A 20,007-nucleotide genomic window follows, 5' to 3' on the forward strand; every position below is an offset into this window, starting at 1 on the left:
CTCATTATCTCTTGGAGGAATCCCTGCTCTAATATGTTCATGCTAGACATCAGAGACCTAGAGGATTGAATCAGCATCTCTTTAAGATTTCAACTTTCCCCAAAGCCTTTACAATCTGATGCGATAACTGAAAATCAGTACAATGTGTTTGATGCAGCTGTTTATGTATATAAGTATTTTAATATTAAAAAACAACCTTTTGATATTCTTGGTTCAAACTGGTTTTTGTTTATATTGAACAGCTGACTTAACTAATTCAGGGTTCTTGCCTTTTCCAGACCTTTAAAAGACACTTTTTTTTTCCTAGAATAATCTTTTAAAAAATCTTCCCAGATTTTCAATGTTCTGTGTTCTAACAAATATTTTAAAGATTGTTAGCTGCATTACAGCAGGGCAAAGCTTGAAATGTGTTTATGCATTAGGGAACGTGCAGTAGTGCAGAAAGGAAATTTCTGAAGACAACAGATTTAGATCCGTAGTATTTCTGGTCTTACTTTAACACCAGAACATTTTTACTTCTTCCTAAATGATTTCTGACCTTCCTGGTTAGAGAGCGAGTTCCCATGAAGCTTGAATTTGTCAAGGAGATTGCTTCAACTACAAGGGCACATGCATTCTGTCCTCTATAGACTGTCCTCTCCTTTGTGCTGCAAGTGGCCACTTGACAAGAGTTTAAAAAACTCAAACTTGAGTCGTTTACCTGTTGATGATGCGCCTGTGGACGATAGTGAGGATGATGATCCTCTCAGCGCAGTCCTTCAGGAAGTCAGACATGCGCTGCTTTAGTGCCGGCTTCATCTCATGCTTGGCGATGACCTTCAGGTGGTCCCAGGAAGCTTTGCAGCGCCGCTCCATCTGGGCCAGATTGTCCTGCAGCTGGTCAAAGTCCACCTAAGGAAAGCAAGGCAGATGTACTCTTATAAATTCAGTTGCAACTCAGTGTCTTAACATTTAAAAAAACCCCAAATGAGATGCTTTCCTACATGCCATAGCCACCTCTCTGCTGTACACTAATACACATGTACAGGCGTGACTAGCTGTGTTAACTTGTATGCTACCGCGGAGTCTGTTTGAGGTTGTGTTGTATTGTGAATAACATCATAGTCATTATGATAAAGTAAATTTGGGTAATGAGGGACACTTCCACAACTTAACACAAATGCTAATCCAGGGGTGTAAAGCTCCATTCCACAAAGGCCAGAGCACTACAGAGTTTAGACCTCACTGACAATGAATTCAGTTCATCAGCTAATTACTAAATCCTTCAAGTGTTGAAATTGTTGTGTTAGAAGAAGAACACAAATCTGTGTACAGCTGTGCCACACTCCTTCTCTAACAAGAGCAAGTCAACACTGCTGTTAATAATCCTGAGTAGTAACAGCACCATCGATTTCAAGTTGCAGATGGGTATGGAAAGATGCAAACAGGAAGTTCATCAGACCAAAGAAGAAACACCAAGGTGTTGATAACTTTACAAATGGCTATAGATGTGTTAGAAATAAGAGTGTTTCTAATTGTTATATATATATATATATATATATATATATATATATATATATATATATATATATATATATATATATATACTTGAAAGTTTGTGAACCCTTTAGAATTTTTTTTTCTATTTCTGCATAAATATGACCTGCAACATCATAAAATTTTCACACAAGTCCTAAAAATAGATGAAGAGAACCCAGTTAAACAAATGAGACAAAAATATTGTACTTCGTCATTTATTTATTGAGGAAAATTATTCAATATTACATATTTGTGAGTGGCAACAGTATGTCAGTATCTGGTGTGACCACCTTGTGCAGCAATAACTGCAACTAAACATTTCTGGTAACTGTTGATCGGTCGTACACATCGGCTTGGAGGAATTTTAGCCCGTTCCTCAGTACAGAACAGCTTCAAGTCTGTAAAGCTGCTTTGAGACAATGTCCATTGTTAAAAGCGCTATACAAATAAAATGGAATTTAATTGATCTCTGGGATGTTGGTGGGTTACTCACATGAACTGCTTGCTTCAGGTCTTTCCACAACATTTTTATTGGATTAAGTTCAGGACTTATGAATGAATGAATGGCCCATTCCAAAACATTAACTTTATTCTTCTTTAACCATTCTTTGGTAGAAAAATTTCTGTGCTTAGGGTCGTTTTCTTTCTGCATGACCCACTTTCTTGAGATTCAGTTCATGAACAGATGCCATGATATTTTCCTTTAGACTTCGCTGCTATAATTCAGAATTCATTGTTCAGCAAAACAGGCCAAAACCATGATACTACCACCACCATGTTTCACAGAAAGGATAAGGTTCTTATGCTGGAACGGAGTGTTTTCCTTTTTCCAAACATAACTCTTCTCACTTAAACCAAACAGTTCTATTTTGGTCTCATCCATCCACAAAACAATAGCCTTCTGGCTTGTCCACATGATATTTAACAAACTGATGGGCAGTAATGTTCTTTTTGGAGAGCAGTGGTTTTCTCCTTGCAACCCTGTGATGCACACCATTGATGTTCATTGTTCTCCTCATGGTGGACATTAGCCAATGTGTGAGAGAGGCCTTCAGTTGCTAAGGAGTTACCCTGGGTTCCTTTGTGACCTCGTAGACTATTACACGTCTTGCTTTTGGAGTGATCTTTGTTGGTCGACCGCTCCTGGTGAGGATAACAATGGTCTTGAATTTCTTCCATTTGTACACAATCTATCTGACTGTGGATTGGTGGAGTCCAAACTCTTTAGAGATGATTTTGTAACTTTTTCCAGTCTGATAAGCATCAACAACACTTTTTCTGAAATCGCCTTTGTTCATGCTATGATACACTTCCAATAACAAGCGTTGTGTCTTTAAATAAAACAGGGCGCTCGCTCACACCTGATAATCATCCTTTTGAATGAAAACACTTGACTCTAATTTCACCTTCAAATTAACTGTTAATCCTAGAGGTTCACATACTTTTGCCACTCACAGATATGTAATAATGGATCATTTTCCTCAATAAATAAACAACCAAGTATAATATTTTTGTCTCATTTGTTTCAATGGGTTCTCTTCATCGACTTTTAGGACTTGTGAGAAAATCTGATGATGTTTTAGGTCATATTTATGCAGATATATAGAAAATTCTAACAAACAAACAAACTTTCAAGCACCAATGTAACATACCTATGGAAGAAAAAGTACATTTTAACTTGCAGAAATTTCGCTTTTTATGTTCTCATTTTTAAAAAACAGCTAAATTCATAATCACTATGGTGCTTTATAATTACACAGAAAATGTCGAAAAATATCAGTATCCAGATGTGCAAAGCTGATGGAGAAAGCTGTAATTGCAATTAAACATTTGTTTTGATCCAGGGGGTGAATACTTATGCCACCATCAGATACCTGCTTTTTTGTTTTATTAACTTTTGTGCCACAATAAGAAGGTACTTTGGACCTCCAAATGTAAGACATATTATGTAAATGAAATGGTAACGATCCCAATTAAGAGCATTTTCAGTCCCAGGTTGTATCGCTAGAAAGCATGAGAAAGTTCAAGGGGCCTGAATACTTACGCAAGACACTGTATCTCCTTCTAAATATCCTCAACATGTCACGTCTGAACTGCTCTATAAGCATAACAATTCTGATTTGGTGCAGTACCTTAGCAGAGCGTGTAATTGCACCGATCTCTGAGTACAGGTCGGAACTTTCTGGAAACTTGTCCACTACGATGGAGCAGACGTGGTGAAGCAGAGACTGCTTATGCACAGTGTCTTTCACTTCTGGAACCTTCTCCAGGTAACTCAGCTCAAAGCCCTTCGCCTTGAACACACAAGCACAAGATATTAAAATGGACCATGTCAGTGGCACTTTCCTGTAACAAACTAAATTGACGCTATAAATACATCCACCTTGAACAAACGGGTCACTCTGGATCTCATCCAGTAAATGATTTCTATGAAAGGGTTTCTAATCATAGGCCATTTCCACTATTTACAGACATTATTTTGCTACAGCTGAGTAGATTACCATCAGTTCCATTAAGCAATAATACAGAATGCTTTGAAAAGCAAGGCGGGTCAGTAGTTTGCTCGTATGCATGTTCACATGAGTGCTTCATTGGCATGGAAATAGCTGAACCTCAATCAAATGTGGTAAAGTACAGGAAGTGACTGGCCTGCACCTGGGTCAGCCTTTTAGTGCTGAAGACCCAGCCGAAATAAAAACGGGAAATATCCCAAATGATATGACACGAATATGACTTGCTTTGTTCTCTTGCCCACGCAAAATGGTTTACTGTAAATGTGCTTTCAATCCTTTATTACCTCTTTAGTTTTTTTCCCCAGTCCTCAAAGAGAAAAGAGAAGAGAGGGGGGGAAAAGGCCGTGAGCACAGCCATAACTCACATTTGTTCCATTAAGGAAATTGCCGATAGCGAGTAGTGTGGACAGAATAAAGCACAGTGTCTTGTTCTTCTCCAGCTGACTCATGCCCTCCTTCAGGTCCTGTAAGGGCTCTGCTACTTCCTGAATTCGAGACAGACGGAGACTAATTTACACATGATCTAAACATGACTACTGTTTAAACAAATGCAGTTTATGTGTGCTGTGTGCTCTAACAGCTGTGGATAGAGAGTAAAGCCTGTGAATCTTCTGGAATGTCCTGACCTTCTCTAACACATCATAGTCCATCTTGAAAGCCCAGAGGTGCAGGCGAGCAGAGAGCTCACTGATGGAGGAGAGTGTGAGAAGGAACTGTTCAGCACTGCCCAGAGGGATGTCTGGGTTTGCCAGCTGTGCTTCCTGAATCTTCTGCTTCTCCTCTTCTGTGGGAATCATAGTCAAGATTTTCTAGACAGGAGAAAGAGCGCAATTTTGTCATTTTTTACTCATATCATGATGATTTACATTTGTATTTGTGACTCACATACATTAGTCATAGTTAGTCACTAGCGTAACCCTGGCCTCTGCACTGAAACAGCCACTAGAAATCAATTATGTCAATTATGTTTCCTCTGGGTTATTCATTTTCCTTCTACCTCCAGTAATACTTGACTATGCTAAATTGTACCTAAGTGTAAATGGGTGTATGAATATGTCTGAATGGTGCTTTGTAATGGACTAGAGTCACAACCAGAGTGTATTCCTGCCTCACACCCATTGTTGGGACACTGGGATTAGCTCCGGATCCACTGATCAGGATTTAGCAGTTACTGAAGACGAATGAATAAATGAATTACTGTATGTAATGTGCATAATGTACTATATGACATACACAACAACAAAAACCCATACTCATGAGACAATCCAAAATGGATAAAACGATCAAACAAACCATCAGTATTTCCCCCATTTATTTCGAACACGACTCCAATTATGACTGGATTGACTCAATTTCCCAAATACTGTCTCTCCACTCACTGCTCCCTTTTATTTTTGTCCTGCTGAAGACACACTGCCAGTGCTGCATGATGATGAAAGCAATATGTGCATGCACAGAAATGCATGATGTAAAATAAAAAAAAGGGGGAAATCTGATTTGAATGATTGCATTATGCTTGAATGATCAGATATTTGATAAGATTGATTTAATCTAGGACAACATTACTAAAAGTGGCTTAAATCTGAACGGAAAAGATCAGATTTCTGTGTGCAGACAGATCTAGAGACATACACTTCTGAATGCAGTTAGGTGCACAAATGAGAGTGATTCAGTAAGAGAGACTGGACCTGAGGGAAGTGTGTGAATCACTGTTCAGTGTCATGGATTTATGGAGTTACAGAACTAGTTCATAATTCCCCTAATGAATCCCTAACAGACTGATAAATAACAACATCTGGAGAAAATCATCAATACATAAATAACAGTCGTCATTTCAATGAATAGAATGATTTCATCTGGCTACAGCGCTCTGGTAGTTTTACTTCTTTTGCATAATTGCATGTACATGAGTCAAGTCATCAGTGTGTCTGTGTGAGATCTTGTTCAAAATAGTTTTTTTTCCCTCATAACAAGGGAAGAATGAGCTTCATTATCCATATGCATACATTAGGATTTTGCTCATGTTCATACTGTGGTGTCATTTTAGCATTTATTCACTGATGCATTATTTAATTACTACAAATAAACTGATTGAACAGGCTCTATTTGCTCGACTAAAATGATACTTTTTTAGTAAAAATCCAGAGGAAATGTAGATGTTTTTACACCAATAGTAACGGGTTATTTTAAACAGCAGTTCTTGCCGTCGAGTTAATGCCAACTCAGCAAAAGTCAATATTACGAGCAAAGTTACAGAGAGCCATCAATCGCTGGAAATACAGAAATATGCTTTTATGTTGCAGGCTTTTACGACTGAATGATATAATGCCTGAGAGAGAGAGAGAGAGAGAGAGAGAGAGAGAGAGAGAATCTGAATGCCTGAGAAACACATTTGTAAAAATGTAATAATAAGTGCATGTGAGTCACATGTTCAGTTTTAAAATGGTGTGTTTTTGTTATTGATATAATGTGAAGTGTAAAATGGTATTAAAGTGAACTGAAGTTACCTCAATACCCTCTTTATTCAGAGCATACTCGTCAAAGTTGAGGATAGCTGTTTTGATGGTGCGGGGTGGTGGAAGAACTGTGAGGCCGATATTGATGGCGTTGCTTCTTTTGGAGTCAAGAACAATAATCTCCTGCCGTTTCCCATCCGCTGCTGTTTTCTAAAGTCAGCAAAACATTCAGCTTAAAAACTCATACATTCAGGCTTGCATTAGGTGGTTTCTTTTCATTTTCCACCTTGTTTTGTGTCCAGTGTTGTGTGGTGAGGATCACAGCGAGCACTTTGTGATGCCCACCTTGGGTTGCTATTATGGTAAAATGTATTCTATTTTGGAGCATAACAGAGTTAAACTGTCACCATCAAAAACATATGTCAGGGCAACAGTCACCCATCTGGTCTAATACTTCACTTGGTTCTCATTATGAGTTTGCACGACTGCTCGCTCTCTTGTCGGCTAACTGTTGTGATATCCATCTACCGTCCCCAACTCGAGATTTAAAAAAAAATGCTTTCTGAAGACTACCTTAAAATGAATTGGAACGGAATTTCTTTAATGTGGGCGATTAAGAAAAACAAGGCTTTCCAAGATATGAATGCCATTGGGATCTATGCTAAGTGCAACCTGGTTAGAAAACATGCAAGCACCTGAGGGCTATTTTGGGACTTTGATGGAGAATATTTCTGGACTAGTGAGAGGCAAGACGGTTCGCGTTCATTGCCAAACAAAGGGAGGAAAGAGAAGGAACAGAGAGGAAAAGAGGGAGTTAGGAATGGGCCAGAAATGAGAAGCAGCTGCTTTCGGCTAGTCGAGGGGAGAACCCCTGACCAGCAAGACGCACTCAGAAAAACATACATCATAACCGAATACCCTAAAATGATACCAGAAAACATTCTGTCCAGCACCTCCTGATATCAGTGTTACGATATAGATTTGAAAAAGGGAATCGCCAGATTGGAAAGCCTTTCATTGTATCGTGGATTAGTGCGCACGTAAATCAAATGAATAGACATGTGATGATGGTGAAGTTTCCAGTAAAGCAAATACCATCTCAAAGGCCTATACAGATTACAGTGAAAATGTTGAAACATCAGTGTAAGGCATTCTCAGAACTACAGATTGGTTACATTTACAGTGGCAGATCTGATGGAGCCTTATGATAATGCAGGACATCCATCAGAGCTAATCAAACCAGTCTTGCATTAGGCAGACTGAGATTTCCTCAATCTGCTTCAAATCTCATGCGCTTGTCCGATAGGGAACGGACTATGGTGACACGGAGGCAAATGAGACGTGCCGTAATCCACACCATGTGTTTGTCTAAGGAGACCTGAAATGTCTCCTGCAAAATGTCTTTGCTAAAGAATGACAGAATTGTCTTGCTAGGTTGTGGCAAAGAATTAATTTTGATATACAACTACAACAAATACACTATGATCTATTTCTGTTGCCCAAGACTAATAAAGAGAAATTCATTACTGAGTGCAAGGAAAAATATGTTAGAAGAAATACTGTCTTTTTTTTTGTTTACCTTTGTAACAGGAAGTTCTTTGGACTTGGTCTCAAAGAGGAGTTCCAACTTGGCTGTGTCCAACTTTACTGGGTCCAATTTGGACCACAGTGACTCCTTGCAGCGCTTGTCACTGCTGTATTGCCAATCTGTAGGTCTCACTTCGTTCCAGAAGAGTCTGATGGTCTTCTTCTTCTTCTGAAAGAGTGGTGGCTCTCCTTGACTATGCTGAGGAGAACCGATATGCGAGGGAGCCATTGACGCCATGGAAGGTGGTGGAGGAGGTAACATCCCACATGGCACAGGGGGAGGGGGTGGGCAACCGAAAAGGGGAGGTGGGGGTGGGAGGTTTGGTATACATGGGGGTGGGGGAGGAGGTGTCATGTGGTCACCTGACTTTATGTTTCCAACATCCAAAATGTCTATGTCATCGTCCTCCAAAAGGTCAGTAAAGTCCATCTCTTTGATGCGGAGTTCTCGAGGTGTGGCCATCAGCTGGTCCCAGATGTGATCCGACTCCTTTTTAGGTGGTGTGGGTGAAGGTGCCTTCTCCTTCCCAGCATGCTCAGCCTCGTGAGGTGAGACCAGCCCCTTCACCAAGTCACCGAATTTTTCGGCCACTATTCGCACATTGCCTTGGTTGTCCAGGTGCTGCACTTCCATTTTCTTCACATTGTCCTCACATGCCTGCTGCCGGGCCTCCAGAGTTGAGATGCGAGTGGCGAGGCTGTTTACTGATGAGTCCTGGCCTCCTGGGCCTTCTTTCTCTTTCTCGTTCTCCTCCTCCTCATCAGGCTTCTTATTTTGTGCGTAAAGCATGTCCAGCATGAAGCGCTTGTTATTGAGGACTTTGCCACATTGTTCGCTGATATCTGCTGCCTTAATGCATTCTGCCCACTGGCCTGATGGAAAGAGAGAGAAAAATATTTGGAGGCGTACTAAGATACAGCATCTAATGATGATTTAAAAATTGCCCATCAACTTAAGTACTTGTAAACGTCACTGTCTGTTTTCTTACCTGAGTCATTATCGCACACGAGCTTCTCTTCTCGCTCTTCTCTCTCCAGAGTACTGCTGGCTGACGAGATGCTGGAAGCCGAACAGTTGTCCTTCTCATTCAGTTCCTCATTCTGCCTCTCTTTCTCGCTGAGGGCTGTGCTATCCTCCGTGTCTCTTTCCACTATCTGCTCTTTCTCACACTCCTCTTCCACTTCTGCCTCTAATTCAGTCCCTGCCTCATTTGCCATCACTTCCTCTGTGCACAACTTTTCGCTCTCTTTCGCCTTCACTTTCACATCTTCACCTTTCTCGACCTCCTGTACTTCTCTGTCATGCTCATCTTTTCTTAATGTCCATTTCCCTGTTTTGTCCGAGTTGACTGGCTCTGTATGTAGCACAGACACCGTTATGTCCTTCTCATCCACAGGCCTCTGCTCGTCCTCTGTCTCTGAGGACCACTGTCGGCCAGACACGGAGGGAGACTCCACATGGCTTGGTTCTGGCTCAGCTTCTGAAGATTAAAGACAAACAAACACACACATAATGCTTTTAAAAAGAGCGGCATTTTATATCTCAAATAAATATCTCAATATTTATGACTTTGAAGCCTTGTAAACTCCAGGAATCCCATCCTGCTTGTCTGCAGCAATCGGCAGCAAAAATATGAGCCAACATTCGGTGTTTGTTTTTTGGTTGCCAGGATGATCAACATAGGCCTTTATTGTTATTACACCTGCAAGGTACTTGGGTCATGGTGGTTTCTTGCTGCATGGTTGCTCTGCATGGGTTCTTCATAGCGTGCTTGTACCCTGCATGCCTTCATTTCTCCACAGCCCATTCCTGCATCCTCTATTACCGTAAGCCTCGCACCCTTACTACATTTCCAGCTCCTTATTTGGAAAAGCAAATAAATAAATGAAAAACAATCCCACAGAAGCACAGGGAATGACAAAACTGGGCAGATGTAGAATGTCTCACAACCTTCAGGCCATATGTGTCTGGGCAAATGCACGCGTACAATAACCATACAGCATTAGTCATAGTCAAGACAAGCCATATTGGTACATGTGCTGTCAGAGCCAATTTCTTGTGCTCTCCATTTGAAGGCGCACTGAAAAATGCCTCAGTCATTTCTGCAAACTAATGAGATTGGCACATGAGCTGTACGGGACATTCAGGGTACTGCATGTCTGCACTTGAAATAATAAGATTTTCTTTAATTACGGTACTCAGTTTTTACCATTCAGAGCACTCACTATCTTCCGCCAGCCTGAGCCTCTGCGGATAGACAAGGATGAAGCGGTGGGTTCAGGATGAATGGATTCTTGGCTGGAATGCACCACTATCCCATTACACATGCATGGCCCTGTCTGACCAGGAGCTTTGCTCTACATGGCTTTAAAGCCTAGAACTTCGTCTTACACCAATTCAGAACCTAAATGTCCTTGATTTTGTCTTTCATTCCTGTATGGTTCAATACCACTCTTCTTTATTATAGACTGCTTTGTCATCCAGTCTGGCAGCTAATGTAGGCTAAAGGCAATAGCGGCTCACAAGGACCAGCCCAACTGATTCTTATCTGAAATGTGTGAAACTCAAGCCAAGTGTTAACTCCACACACAGTGTGACTCACATATGGACATGGATCCAGTTGAGATGGTTGATAGAGGCCAGGTCTAGGCATGATTGATCATCCCAAGCACAGATGCAATGGCGCATAAAATGATTTAAGGTTGTTTTATGGAATTTCAGCAGATTGCTCTGATGTGTACCGTACAAGGTTTGCAAGTCTCGTCTCAACTACAATGAATCCATTGTAACAGCTTCTACAATCATCCTTTGAACAATCTACTAACAAGTTAAGAAATGGCACATGGATTTTTAACCCTTTCATGCAGGAATTATTAAATCCTGATCAAGGATTTTTTTCTCTCTGTTTTTTACTCTTCTTTAGGCATAAAAAAAGGCATAAAACATTTTACTTTTACATACATTTTCCAAAAAGTTATTGAAGCGTCCACTCCAGTGGACTGCGTGTGTTCAATCGAAGAATTCGTGTCCAGTAATAGTGGCTGTTATGCAGTTATTCTAGTGAAATCCTTGCAACAGCCAGAAAATGGCTTTTGAATAACTGTCCACTGTAATAACCACTATGTATGAAAGGGTGAAAAAGTCACAACCTGACTGTGGAATATATCTGGATTTGGATTTTCTGCAATTTAGTCACTGCCAATTCCCACCCACTTACCAGTTCCCTGCCATCTTCTCAGACAAAATCACTGGGCACCTTAATACACTGTATATACATGTGCTCACAGACATCCATAATTAGTCAGTACTATTCTGATTGACAGGGGACAGAATAATACTATCTTTCCACCCAGAAAACAGTGCTATTGTTGGGATTAGTAGACTGTATGCAAAAATACATGCACTCTCACCTTGTGCAGTGTGGGTATGAGGACGTTTATTCTCCTGAGACTCAGTGGAGGATGGGATTGGACAGCGTGCATTGCAGGAGGTGCGTGGACTCAGATTGAGTGTGATTTCTGTGCGACCTCTTGGCGAGGATGCCACATGCTCCCTCTCGTACTCCTCCGCTGCCAGACGCTCCACTTGTTTATACCTAAAGCCAGAAACAAGAGTGTATGTTAATCAAACAGCTCCATCGCTTAGACCTTAACTGGTAATGAGACCCTGTTTGCATGGTTGCCCTAGCTATGTTAGCTTTATTTAAGGTACTTAAAATGTTTGAACCATGCAAAACACAGTCAAACCAAATGTAGAGGAATGAATTTGGATCTTCCTGTTTATATTTGACTGTGCGGTTTTTTATAAAAAGTGAATCCATTAAAACATCTTTCCACCTTATCAAACACCTGTTATAGATTAGTTACATTTAAATGCTAGCATTAGATATACACTCACTGAGCAGTTTATTAGGAACACTGTACTAATACTGGGTAGGGCCTGCTTTTGCTCTCAAAACAGCCTCAATTCTTTGTGGCATGGATTCCACAAAATGGAGGAAACATTCCTTTGAGGTTATGGTACATGTTGACATGATTACATCACGCACTTCCTGCAGATTTTTCAGGTGCACTTTCATCCGGTGAATCTCCCGTTCTACCTCATCCCAAAGCTGTTCTATTGGATTCAGATCCAGTGACTGGGAAGGCCACTGAAGAACCCTGAACTCATTGTCATGCTCATGAAACCAGTTTGAGACGACTTTTACTTTGTGACACGGTGCATTATCATGCTGGAAATAGCCATTAGAAGATGGTAAATTGTGGCCATGAAGTGATGCACATGGTCAGCAACAATACTCAGATATTCTGTGGCATTCAAGCAATTATAAATTGGTATTAACAGGCCCAAAGTGTACAATGAAAACATTCCCCACACCAATACACCACCTCCACCAGCCTGGACTGTTGATACAAGGCAGGTTGGGTCCATGGATTCATGCTTTTGGTGCCAAATTCTGACCCTACCATCTGTGTGCCTCAGCAGAAATCAAGATTCACCAGGTTGTCTGCCTCAAGGTTCAACATGTTTATCTGAGTTACTGTAGCCTTTCTGTCTGCTCAAACCAGTTTGGCTTTTTCTCTAGAGACTGTTGTGTGTGAAAATCCCAGAACATCAGCAGTTATAGAAATACTCAAACCAGCCCATCTGGCACCAACAATCCTGCCACGATCAAAATCACTGAAATCACATTTTTTCCTCATGATGTGAAAATTACCCGAAGCTGCTGGCCCTATCTGCATGATTTCAAGTATTGCAGCACTGCTGCCCATGATTGGCTGATCAGATAATTGCATGAATCAGTAGGTGTAAAGGTGTTCCTAAGTTGATCAGTGAGTGTACCTATGTGTTTTTTTCCCACAAAACATTTCCTTCCTATCAAGTTTAGCTTACGCACTTTAGTACAGTGAGACCTTTCGATCATCTAGTGTCCAGATAGGAGTTTAAGGGTTTAAAAAACCTGCTTGCAGCCATAACATGTTCAATAAGATCTAACATAACAGATATGGTTCTCTTCATATTCCAGTGTGAATATTTGTAGGATTGACCTTATCGAGAGTAAGCCCATGTCTAACGACAGTTAACATAACAGAACAAAACTTTGTAGTGTAGTGGGTTTGGACAGCAATCATTTTTCCAGTCAATGTTAATAAAGGGAAAGTAACAAAAGATGACAAGGATGGCTCAGAGGATGTTCTGTACCTCTCTTCACGAGCATGTATGGCCTCTTCCCTCCTCTGCACATAGTCACGACTGAAACAAAGAGACCATGAACAAACATTTGCAGAGAGCTACAAGAGCATGCAAATTTTGCATACATTTTTTAGGAGACATCAGCAGTGGAAAAAGTTCAGAGAAACTGTCTTTAAGTAATGGTAGGGCTAGTATGCTTACTCTATTAAAAGAAGAAATATGGGGCTAAATATGTGTTTGAGTGAAAGACAAAAAGTATGTACATTTAAATATACTCAAGTATTCAAGTATAAAAGGTAAATATTTGTAAATGGTAAAAAAAAAATTACTAATCAATTCAGGCATGACGTTTAAATTTTTATTAAATATTTATTACATATTCTTCTAGCTCAGACAAAAATAAAATTTGGCCTGCTGGTCAGCCAATGGTTAAAATATTTGGTGTTAAAATCTTTGGAATGAATGCCAAGGCACTTTAAGCAACAAAACAAAAAATAACTAGCAAATTTACCATTTGAGATTAAACCTTATTTTAATTACACATCTGATAAACACATCTGATGTGGTTTCTGGCATCCTATAAATCCATCCATCCATCCATTTTCTGTACCGCTTATCCTACTCAGGGTTGTGGGGAGCCTGGAGCCTATCCCGGGGGCTTGCGGTATGAGGCAGGGGACACCCTGGATGGGGTGCCAACCCATCGCAGGGCACAATCGCACACACTACGGACAAATTGGTAATGCCAATCAGCCTACAACGCATGTTTTTTATTTTGAATGGGGGAGGAAACCAGATTACCCGGAGGAAACCCCCGGAGCAGGGGGAAACATGCAAACTCTGCGCACACATGGCGGATGCAGGAATTGAACCAGAAGGTGCGAGGCAAACGTGCTAACCATTAAGCCACCGTGCCCCCATCCTATAAATCATATAGATGTTTCTGATCAGGATTTGTATACACTAAAACGCTGACTGAAGGAGCTTAGACACAGGAAGAGCCATATATGGATTGTCCGACTGGCCATGTCATAGCTAGGAACCCTGGTTTCTCACAATGATTCAGTAATGACCATAACAAGATGAGATGCCTGGAAGAGTTTGGAAAACAACTCCGGGAGTTTCTGATAAGACAGAACTCTGCCCTTGACTGCTGGCATGAATATTTCTAGGAGCAAGTATTGGTGTAAAAGACACCTTGGCAGAATGACCTTGTAAAGTAGCTAAATTTAAGTCTTGGTCCTGTCTCAATTGCACTGAAACCCCTTTCTAGTCGTCCTATGAACAAATCAGGAAAGGGTACAAACCTGAAACGAGTTCTCTCCTCCCGTTCGATCCTGTGCAACCTCTCTTCTCTCTCAAGGCGCCTCCGCTCCCGCTCTGCAGACAGAGACTCCTGGTGCTGCCTGTATGATGAGGCCAGTAAACCTCCCAGAGCCAGCCTGCAACATGTCAGAGACGTCAGATTCATACAGAAACATGACAAGTGAAAGTTTTATGCCGATCGAAAGTTCTTGCCTTTAAAGTCTTAAAAATATAAAGTTAAAATCAAAGAGAAAGCAGATTACCTGTCAGGTTTGCTGTCGGTAGGTGACCCTCCTGTAGAGACGAAGCGGTTGAAGGGGGTAGAAGGGGCACTGGATGCACTTAATGACCTGCCAGGATATGTGCCAGCATAGCCATTTTGTCTGGTGAATGAAGATGGAGAAATAAAGCACTTTCTATCATCATTCAGGCCAATGTCAATCAGCAGCTGACTAATTGTGTTCATGTTTAGAGTGGCTGACAGTCAACAAAAAAATGTGGCAAAGGATAATCAAATGGCACACAAGATAAGTTTCATTATTGGCCTTTATTTTGTAGATGCACTAAAAACATTCCTACAACTTCAAGTTCCAACAAAAACTTGTCACGTCTCACATCCCAAAGCACACACAGAAGTCCTGCTATCACACTTAAATCTCCTTCCAAGATAGGAATTCGGTTGAACAGGCCATAGCCCTTTGAAGCTTTACTACAACACAAATGCTCAATACAGAACCTCACAAAGAATAAAAAATAAGAAGGCCCAGGAACAGCAAGCTGATGAAAAACAAAGGAAAACTACCACACTGAACGACGTAGTCTGAAAGTCTTGTACCTGGAAAAAGTCTTCATTAGCTATATGCAATATCATAAAAGCACAAGATTTTAAGCAGTGTAGAGTTTACTTCATTGCAGTGGCAGCAAGAGAAATCAGATGATTTCATTATCATAATGTCAATAATGAACATGTTTTGTTCTGGTAAGATGAACCTATTCTTCTTATTCTCAGAGCTCTTAAACGTTTAGTAAACATTTAGTAAACGTCTTAGTTCTAGCTTTGTAAATGAGACTCCCTCTGTTATAGGGTTTTACTTAGATGGGTTCCCCCAGAAAGTGCAAGATGCTACATATTTTTAAAAAATATATTTTTTTATATACATTCTATACATAACCCTATCCATCTGTTGTTTGACCACTGTGAGAGCGCTTACCTGCCAACACTAGAAGTGGCTCTGGAAGCAAATGTTGAACAGGGTGTGTGTAAGTATCTAATATCTGAAAGACTATGCAGAGAACAGAACACGAGAAGAAAAGGTCAGGTTAAATTACATGCAATAAAGATGTATTAGTCAAAGGTTTACTGTTGTATAAAACCAGAGGAGAAGGAACTCGGGTCTTTTATAGGGGGCGCGATGGAGGGAAAGGAGCACAGAAGCAAGAGGAAGGTGAGCGACTGTAAAGTGAATCAAAGTTTACATAATGAAAAAGTGAACGTTATTTGAAAAATGGTCTAACTCTAATTCATCTAACATTGGCAAATTAATATGTCTAGGCTACAAGGTATTATTTTATCATTGACCTTTGTGGAATAAATAAGCATGACAGAGTGGCATTAAAACATAGTAATTAACCGTTTTATAAAGGCTTCCAGCACACGAGAGCTTCTGTAACCTTGATTCACTTTATTTGGCACTGTATACATGGAGTTAATGGGGAAAACATGCTGAAGCCATCCCACAAAGCATTCTCATTGTCAGATGCATGTAGGTCTTGTAGACACCATCAAGCTAATTTCCTTTTGTATTTCGTTTCATTTATAGCCTTGTCCCAGCTTGAGAGTTGTACAATACAACAATAAAAGGCAGAGGAGTTGTAAATGTCAGTAAAGGTTAGGATCCATCTGAGAGCATCCTGTTTTACATCATGGAACAGTGAGATTTGGGTTTAAAACCTTTTGTGCATTTGCATTATACTAAATACAGACTGTGTGTATGTGTGTGTGATAACAAATGTGTGTTGGATGTGTGATAACATCTCGTTTTAAATTACAACAATATAATGAATATGCACTTTACACGGGTAGGGAAGACCAAAGGAAGCTTGCCAGTGATGTCTTAAAGCAGAAACTGAAAAAGTTGATGATGCGCTCAGTGACAGAAGAAAAACCCTCGCCTTTCACAAGACAACCAAAGATCTAAGTCACAGGTCTGGAAATTCTGTGGAAATTCTGCTCTGATGGATACCTATAGGCCAGAACTTTTTGGCACTAGTCTGAGGTATAGCTGCAAATTGGTCATTTGTGCATTTGTTACTTGAATCATGACTACAAATGACTAATTACTGCATGTACGTCTAAATAACATACTGATGTCTGGTATAAACATGCAGGTCTATCATATCTGCGAGAGTCTAAGGAGATTTATACTGTGAGCGGTGAGGGTTTGGTACACGTATCCGCACTACCTGGAGCGCTTTTCTGCGTCTCGGCCCCTCTGGCCTTGCGGGGTCCCCAAAGGCACCTCCTCCGAGTCTGACGGGCAAGTGGAGAGAAGGGGGGACGAGGGGAGAGGAAGGGGAATTTGATGTTCCTCACTGGGGGATGTGGAGGCAGAGGAGGTGACGGATGAACCCCGGGAGGGCACAGCCCCCAGAGACCTGACGGATGCCCAAGAAGACAGACCACAGGGGCCACAATCTGGAGTTACAGGAGGTGAGGACACTGGCGCTTTGAGGATGACCTTGGTCCCAGAACAGCCCCTGGCACTCTCCCGTGCCTTTGAATCAGCAGTGCTGGGGATGAGGTTGACCATGCATTTAAAGGGCAAACACAAGCTAGAAGCCTCCTCTTTCGCTACAGTTGGCGCCATCCAGCTATAAGATGACAGAACAGCTCAGCAGAGGGTTGGGCAAAAGGATGTGGCACCATGATAAAATGTGTTAGGGCAATCACTGGATGTTAATGAGCCTAACAGCACAGGAGCACAATTCTACATTCTAGCTGCCATTTCTAGAGCACTGAACTCTGAGAACTCTGAGTACCTGGCAGATCCCTGAACAGAGAGTTCTGCTTTCTGTGGTTCCTCATCTACCTCCTCCTCCTCCACCTCCTCTCTGTAGTGAAAAGGAGGAATTGAGGGACGGATGGAGGTATGAAAGAAGGGAAAAAAGAAGAGTAGGACAGGGGGAAGAGAAGAAATGTTGCACATAGATAACATGACAGCAGACATTACAAAATGTACTGACAGCAGACACAACAAAGGAAACAGTGGCACAAACAAGAGAGACACAACATTTAGTTAGTTTGGAAGTATGCAAACGTGTTAAAACAGTATTGGTTGCTTTAAAATATTCACAATACCACTTAATGCCGCTGGTATCATTTCCACTAAAGTGTGCTTCTCATAGAAGCATAGATTCTCAGGAACCTCACAGTCATATGTGGAACCTTCTCTGCAAGGAGCTGGTCCTCCCTGCCTTTCAATCATCTTGCACATGCAAAGGCAGCACACGAATGCATAACAGGAAGTAAAGCACCGGCTTGATGGAGTAGTAGATATGCCTAGGGTTACAGTGGAGGTATTAATATATGGTCTAGGAAGCTGAAATTCTGGATTTTGGTTCCCCCATCACAACTGTCATTGGCTTACACTACAACAGCTTCTAGAATTGGGATCAAGCAAGTGGGAAGACTAGAGTGAACATCAGCACTGGAGAGATATGAGAGACTCAGAGTTAGCTAGACAAAAACAACATGACTTTGGAGGGAAGAACTTTGGAGAGATGTTTGGATGAAGGACTAAAATGAGGGGGTGGAGTCCTGTCTACATGGCATGTGGTGGACGTTAGCAAGACATGGCTAATATTTCCCACATTGCATTGCACAATACAGCAGATACAGAGCATATGACGCCATCAACAAATCGAAGCGCTTCAGCTCTATTAAACTAATACCTTTAGCTAATGTACATCTGACTTTGAAGGTTTTGCAAAGTCGTGGCATGCGGAAAGAATTTCATAAATGAGTTGCAATCTTATGCCAGTCCTAAAAAAGTGTCAAAAATAGTACATTTAGTAACAGTCATTTAACTCTAATTTACTGATAGTATCTAGTTCATGGATTTAAATGGCAAAATCCTACTTTCTCTTTAAGCAGCTGCACTTGATTAAAAGCGACAGATAAAACACAAAACCTATCCATTTCTCACCTACTGTTGGTTTACCCTCATTACAGAGGCATTGACAGAGTGGAGTGCTACTCAGGAGAGAGTGTAGGAGTGCACTGCTGTAAGGTTCGCTTTCTTTCTCAGTGGGCTGCTATTTATTACTAATATGGAAAACATAGCACTTCAAAGGTCCGTCCAATTTCCTGTGGTCGGCCAAATAACAGACCTCAGGATCGGATGTCTAACTAAGATGAATTCAACTATTTGCCAACAGTACTGGTTAGAAAAAAAACCTCCATCCTTCACAATGGAGCCTGCCACTCCGGTGTGGGCTGGTTGACAGAAGTTAAGGGGGAAATAAGGAGATGGCAGAGAAACAAGAGAATGAGATAAAGAGATGGGAATATATATATATATATATATATATATATATATATATATATATATATATATATATATGTGTGTGTGTGTATAAATCACTTGACTCTCCTTCTTCGTTGCTCTTTACTGAGTGGCAGGCAGTGGAGATCTGGAGATCATTTTCAAAGAACATTCATCACAAGCTACAATATTAACAGCTGGTACTTTTTGACCACTGGGACACACTCTACCACATTCCCCAGATCCAAGATCCACAGCTGCCTTACATGATAATAATCTGGAGAGAATGTGGCTCATCTGTGACTCACTGAATGCTTCATATTACTGTTAAAAACTGATATAGCACCATCATACATAGTATAGGTGATTGCTTTGGATAGCCTGCCATTGCACTTTAAAAATGCAAAGTGGATATTAGTGATATCAATGGAAAATAAAGAAAAAAAAACAATAAAAATGCCATAAAAATGAGCTATGGTGCTAAACAAAGCTGACAGTGAGATACAGGGCTGAAAAATGCACATGGCACATATCTTCACATTTCAGACTTCCTGCTTGCTTTTTGTCACTGTTTCCTACCAGTTCCTTAATGTGCGTGTGATTAATTGGAATGTCACTCTGTAGTAGCAGGAGCACTTTGTCTTTTCATTGGAGTCTTATTAAATTTTCTCTTTCTATCCGGATTTTGCTAACTCTCTTGTCAAAGCTAACGTGATGGAACACCCAATATAAATGTGCTTCCTTTCCATAAAGTCAACACATGCTGAAGTATTTTCTCTGCTTTCCTAACGACTCCCTGTAAAGGGCCTCGGGAGATAGGGAAAAAAGCCGCAAGAGATGTCCCACAAAGCTGAATTCAGTAATTAAATCTCTAATTAGCGTATTAGTGC

The 20,007-nt window shown here is 40.8% G+C and overlaps 1 protein-coding gene across 2 annotated transcripts in view; it reads right to left on the bottom strand.

The window, feature by feature from the left end:
* Positions 1–20,007, bottom strand: part of fhod3b (formin homology 2 domain containing 3b) — a 126,401-nt gene that overhangs the window by 6,394 nt on the left and 100,000 nt on the right. Inside the window, exons 11-23 of one of the 2 annotated variants that reach the window (XM_053627418.1) lie at positions 17,613–17,684; positions 17,037–17,444; positions 14,837–14,956; positions 14,576–14,710; positions 13,278–13,328; positions 11,486–11,670; positions 9,064–9,555; positions 8,067–8,947; positions 6,539–6,697; positions 4,658–4,840; positions 4,397–4,516; positions 3,651–3,812; positions 701–891 (exon numbers count right to left, since the gene is read on the bottom strand). In XM_053627418.1, coding sequence (XP_053483393.1) covers positions 701–891; positions 3,651–3,812; positions 4,397–4,516; positions 4,658–4,840; positions 6,539–6,697; positions 8,067–8,947; positions 9,064–9,555; positions 11,486–11,670; positions 13,278–13,328; positions 14,576–14,710; positions 14,837–14,956; positions 17,037–17,444; positions 17,613–17,684 — 3,159 coding nt within the window. The remainder of the gene's footprint in view (positions 1–700; positions 892–3,650; positions 3,813–4,396; positions 4,517–4,657; positions 4,841–6,538; positions 6,698–8,066; positions 8,948–9,063; positions 9,556–11,485; positions 11,671–13,277; positions 13,329–14,575; positions 14,711–14,836; positions 14,957–17,036; positions 17,445–17,612; positions 17,685–20,007) is intronic. The other variant, XM_053627427.1, reaches the window with a different exon arrangement.

Source organism: Ictalurus furcatus, chromosome 1, assembly GCF_023375685.1.
Source record: "Ictalurus furcatus strain D&B chromosome 1, Billie_1.0, whole genome shotgun sequence".
NCBI lineage: Eukaryota > Metazoa > Chordata > Actinopteri > Siluriformes > Ictaluridae > Ictalurus > Ictalurus furcatus.